This window comes from Meriones unguiculatus, chromosome 3, assembly GCF_030254825.1.
Source record: "Meriones unguiculatus strain TT.TT164.6M chromosome 3, Bangor_MerUng_6.1, whole genome shotgun sequence".
Lineage (NCBI taxonomy): Eukaryota > Metazoa > Chordata > Mammalia > Rodentia > Muridae > Meriones > Meriones unguiculatus.
This window is the reverse complement of record NC_083351.1, coordinates 121,684,133-121,690,132: the sequence shown is the minus strand read 5'-3', so window position 1 is coordinate 121,690,132 and position 6,000 is coordinate 121,684,133. Positions and strand designations below refer to the sequence as shown.

At 39.4% G+C, this 6,000-nt stretch overlaps 1 protein-coding gene across 4 annotated transcripts in view; it reads right to left on the bottom strand.

Moving 5' to 3' along the window:
- Window positions 1–237: 237 nt before the first annotated feature.
- The window catches only part of Npr3 (natriuretic peptide receptor 3), a 63,133-nt gene continuing 57,370 nt past the window's right edge, over window positions 238–6,000 (bottom strand). For all 4 annotated transcript variants that reach the window (XM_060380451.1, XM_021633737.2, XM_021633736.2 and 1 more), the window contains exon 8: window positions 238–5,542. In XM_060380451.1, coding sequence (XP_060236434.1) covers window positions 5,431–5,542 — 112 coding nt within the window. In that variant the 3' untranslated portion in view covers window positions 238–5,430. The remainder of the gene's footprint in view (window positions 5,543–6,000) is intronic.

Below are 6,000 nucleotides of genomic sequence, written 5' to 3'. Positions count from 1 at the left end.
TACTGCTAAGCAAGTGTATTCAAGGTTTTGTACTCATTATGATGACATGTTATTATCTCTGTAAGTTTCCTTTTGTTTGGAAGAAATTCCTGAGTCCTTTCATGGATGTCATTCAAAGATTATAATCCATCATCCCCACTAATTGATCCTGTACTTCAGCTTATCCAAGAAAATGGAAAATCTTCAGAAAAACTTGGATATTTGCAGTGTATGTTAGATAAATTGTAGACCGCAAACTTTCTATAGAGTATATTTTTTAATGAGAACATATTGTTATATTGGGGGCATATGGCATTCTTGCTTAATAGAAACTTTTACAGGAACACATACACATTTATATCCAAACACCAAATGAAGTAGATTGTTTAAATGACCAGTTTTGCACCAGAAATAAAATATATTATACATAACAGGGCTATTATCCACAGTCATTAATTCTCACTTTCTACACAAAACAACAATAAATTAAATCACATTATATGCAGATAGTTCTACTTACATTAGAATAGTAAGCTGTATCTACCTAGTACAGCTTTGACTTCTCTCCCAGACTCATGGTAGGTTTGTATGGTTTGATGGCCCTATATTTAGATTGTCCATGAATATGGCTCAAAAGATACAGGCTGCAGGATTGACCCTCTGCAGAGCCGAGCTCATGATCCCTGGTTTCAGCTATGCACAGAGAACAAAACACAGATTCTCAGAACCACAGGGCCTCTGGCCTATTGAGGGCACTTCATTGTCGACTTACATGCTCTACCACACTGAACATTTTTCAGACACAGGCATTGAATAATGAGTAAGACACTCCATGTTAAAATCCATGTTTTCCTCTTTCTTTGTGGAAGTAACTCCTTCTCTACCCAACAATGAGTGTGTACTATGACAGCTTTGTTCTAGAAAATAAAAACTAAATTTGGTAGCCTGTTATGATTCATGCGTGGCAAATGGACCCTTTGTCCCTGTGCATATAAATTTATGTCTTTAAATGTGAAGCAAAGAAATGTAACATGTTTTATTAGCTCTGAGCTCTACTTGTTAAATCTCTCCACTAGAAATCATCTCATTCCTGATATACCAAAGCATTTCTTGTAACATACTGAATTTTACCTCTGAAATTCAGCTCTCACTGAAATCCTTTTGATTGTGTTGGAAGTGATTCAAACATAAATACTAGCATCAGCTGGTTCAGAATACTCAGAGTTTGGTATGAATTAACCTTAGTGGTTAGTGAGAGATTTGAACAACCTCCAGCCCAGTGCCTTTTGAGCATTATTTTCATCCCAGAGGCCTGCAGAAGACACCTGAATAATCTGTATGCTGAGAACCAAAGACAGGCTCATTTATGTACATGAAAATTACGGATTTGACCTGCCCCAGGGCATGCATGCTCAAGTTACTGTCAGGCTCCTGACTAGAATCCAGCTACCTCCTTACAGCCAGTGCTATTTCATCGCTTTCTCTGAGTGAGTGTGGAGGCCACATGCATGGGAAAAGTATTAACACATATGTAGAGACATGGTGGATGGTAGGTGGGGCCCTGGGAAGAAACGCAGGAGATACAGAATCACCTGCAAAGTTCTTCCCTCTGTTGCCTTGGGTGAAATAAACTCCTGGTTCTTCTAACTGGGCCTGCCCAACGCTTCTTGTTGAGACTGGCTATTGAAGAGGGGCTAAACTTCTCATTATTCTCCAGTTCTGAAGACCAACTGGAAGAGACACGGGTCCCTCCAGTGCCACTAGCTCATTCCCCGTTTCTACGCTGCCCCTAAAACATCCTGTGTTTCTAGACAGTTTCCTTTTTTTCCACTGAATGAGAAATTCAGCTCATTACAACCTTCCTTCTGAAGTCCTGAACCGCTGGGTGTAACTAAACAAAACCCATGACGTGTAGGTAGAGGGGCCAAATTTCACCTGCCTTCACAGGGGCACTGAATTCCTCAGTGTCTCAAGAAATATCGGCATTAATATTTTCCAATTTATAAACACTAGTCTTTCATTCTTTTTTAGTGTGTGTGTGTGTGTGTATCTTAAAAAAAAAAAACCTGCACAAGTAGCTCTGCTTCAAGAAAGCAATGGTGCCACTGGAAACAGCTTCTGACTCTCTTTTTCCTTCCTACTGCTGGTCTTAGACCCCTACCATCAGTCCAAACCAGAAGAAAAGAGGTAAGTTAAGGATACAGAGGGCACATGTGCCTTCAGCAAAGGCACAGGGCGCCTGTAAGCGGGAAGAAGTGACTTGACATTCCGAAGCTTTTCATTCAAGAAAAAGAGGAAAGGGAGGCATGTGTTCTCATTCCATAGGATTCTCCCTCTCCTCCATGAATTCTGAAATGTAAAGAACTATGTTAAGACCTATAGGGCTCTTTGGTTCAGGAAAAGACATGATGATGGTTCTTCAGCACAATATAGTGTTGACAAGTTTTCTTGTAAAACCTCTGTTTGGGTTAGGGGGCAGATATGACTCTACACATAATGTTTTATTTCTGAGTTCATCTTCTTTCCCAAATCTAAGACAATATGTTGGCTATAAAATTTGTTTACTTCCAATACCATAATTAGATGCTTATTTAAGCTTGTATATGCACTTATATCTGACTAGGTGAGAAAAATATTTAGTCATTGAGAAACCTTAATCATGAGAAACCTTAATCATTGACTTTAAGAGTACAAATTTATAGAACGGCTTAAGAACTGAAGTCCCATTTAGTCTATTATATAATCGCTGGCTACTGCAGGTTATGAATGACTAATTGTCAAAGCCATTGCTTAGCAGTTAGGAATTTAAGTCCTACAATGCAATACCAAGAGGTCTTAAGTCAGGACCACCACGAAACAGACATCACATTCTTAGCAAAGACTTCCTAACTTAGTGGTGTTTTCAAAACTTAGTGAAGCTTGGCAACTCAGATAAAGATTCATTTTTTTTCTGAGATAGGGTCTCACGGTGGAACCCCTGCAAACCTAAAACTCACTATGTAGAGCATATGGCCCTAAACTCACAGAGATTTACTTGCTTCTGCCTTCCAAGTGCTGGGATTGAAGACATGGGCCACCTTGCCGAGGCACAGGAAGAGGTTCAAGGAAGAAAAACTATGTAGGAGACATGTAAGTGAGCAATCAACCTTGATAATTGTAGAATTAATTTAAAATTGTGATAAAAGACTCCAAGGACCTTATGATTCATCCTGCTCCCTTCTCATCTTTAACATCTAATCTGGGAATACTCTATTAAACTTGAATAATTCCTCTAGCTAGAGTAGAAATAAAGGGTTTTGTTGTAACAATGCTGCCATTAATGGGGCACTATATAAATTCAAGAAAGGTTTTACATAGAAATAGAAATATTTACACCCAATGAATATAGCCAAGCAGAGGACTTTGCCCACCACCACCCTCCCATAATTAACACACAGGTTCAAAAAAATACACATTAGAGAATGAATATCTCTAACATATAAGGAAAACGTCATTGAAAAAATTAAAAGAGAGAAATCAGCTCTCCAATACAGATAACTGAGGTGGCTGCAACCTGCCCAACTGTTTTCTTTGTCCTCTAGGATCAAGCTTGATTGCACAGAAGTGATGTAAGTTCCTATCAGCCACTGATTTCCTGAGTTCTACTTCCCGAACTCTCCTCCTGTGTTAGATTTTGGAAGTTTGCCTTTCTTGCCTACTTTTTTCACTCTTTCTGAAGTTCACACTTTTCCCATGTGCAGAACCACAATGTAGCTCCTTCCATTGTTCAATGAATAATTCTTCTTATCATGTGGTTTGCATCCCATTTCCTGAACCATAAAGGAGTTCACCTCACACAGAAGCAGTCCATTCACCTTGACAATGAGATGGGATTCACTCCTTCCCAGGGAAGCAAGCTTGGGACAGCTTTCAGAACTTGCTGTGCTTACTTGGCTCCTCTACGGTTAACCTGAGTGAATATGGCCTCCTAGGAATTATGCAATTTCTCCTCTTTAAACCATGCTTCAGATGCTCAAAATGTTACCGGGAAAGGTACACACCTCCTCCATGCTTTTACAAGATGGCACCTTGTCCTCTCCTCAAATGATGAAGTGGGAACTCAATTTTAAACCTCCGTGCACAGAACTGAGGGCAGAGTGGATACCCAGCAAACGCTGGCTCAACAGTGGCCACTCTGCACTTGTCTGTTCTCGCTTACTGTCCAAGCTAAGGACCATCTGTGATGCTGCAAAACTCTGTGGGGCTAAGGGGAAACAGAATATTTTAATCAAGATCATCACCTCAGATTTTGATAAATTGTATGCATCTTTTAAATTTACTTTTACTTTTGTGCTTTACTGTCAAATTCTCACTCTCTGTTCTTCAGGGAAAGGAGTTGCATTTCTCTATGGACCCTGCTTAACTCTACCGACCATCCTCTCTTGGTTTTGAAGTGTATCATTTGGCTGTAATTAGAAGGGACATAGCCCTCCAATAATGTACATTTAAAACAAGCAAAAGGGGAAAATGGCTTAAAGTTAACGTGTTCCTTTAGAGCTTGTAAGCTGAACATATTTCTGGACATCTGCAAACAGAGCAGCCACAGCCAAGGGAGAGTGGACAGCAGAGACAAAGAGAACCATCCTCCATCACCACAGACTGGTCACACACCTCCTCCATGCTTTTACAATATAAGTGAAATTTAATCTTCAAAATGAAAAAATAGACACATTTCTAATACCAAAATATAAGATTAAAATACTTAAAAATAAAATGTTAGTGTGAAGTAGGGCTTTTTTTACATCATAAAAGAAACATTTTAGACTTGTTCTTCTTATATAAATCCTCCTAGCTCACTAATATTTACAGTTTTCCAAGGTATCTCTTATGAGACACTGAAAGAGACAGGGAGGGTCCTTTCTTGAGATATGAAGACAGACCTGAATGTGGACATTGGACATGGCCCTTGTCAACCACAAACCTGTGCATCAGTTCCAAAGAGAGGAGCACTGCATTCCCAGCCTTGAGATTTCTTTCATTCCATTGTCCTCTTACTGGGTATTAAATTCTTTCCAAGAATATTCTACTTGTAAAAATTGTTTTATTCTAGCTACAAAACATTTCATTTCAGAAAAACCACATTTTTATATCCTTGTGTGAAATGCCCCCAAAGCAATCAAGATATGAAGACACCAGGCTTTCAAAACATAAATCTACTCCTATACCCTTCCAGCAGTCAGACCACTTAATAGAATGATGTTATTATCATTATATTTGTTTGCCATGAGATGAAAGGCCGGGAGGCAGATAGTGATTAATAATCATTCCTGAGCTTCTAAAGGAAATTTAAAGTGAAATGACTATTGCATGAAAGAATGAAATTCTCCAAGAACGCCCTTTCTGTTCCACTGATGTCTTTCCTTCCATTTATCTCTTTAAGAAATCTCAAGCAGACAAAAGGGAGCGTTTCTTTTAAGCCACCGAAAAATGAGATCTGATAGAATCTTCCCGTAACTCGCGATGCTTCCCGATGTTACTTTCTTCTTGGTGATTTCGCCTCTCAATGGTTATTCTGTATTTCTTCCTGGGTAAAAGCAAAACAAATGAAATAATAAACCCTCTCTTGACTATAAAATACTATGGTTCCTCTTACAAAGAACGCCCTCCAGGGACATGTGGGTTAGGTTTGATAAATGAGAAGTGACACAATACAAAAGCCTGGTCAGAGATTAAAGTAGTGTGCCCCAAGGCATCATGTCCTTATTCACGGAGGAAAATTGGCATGTTTTCCAAAATGCTGCAGAACAAGCCTTCCCCTTCTTCCCTGGGAGCCTGTGGGCTCAGCCTTATCTATTCTGCCCCAGAAGCTCTGCTTGACTCCCAGGATATGCCCTCAGATAAAGATCAGATTAAGTGTACTGTGACCAAAGGAACAGGAACACAATTGTTCCCACAAAGAGCCACATACACCCAGGCTTACATTTCCATGCAAATATGAAGAAACCTTACAAATAAGCCATGATGACTTACAATAAGGCATGA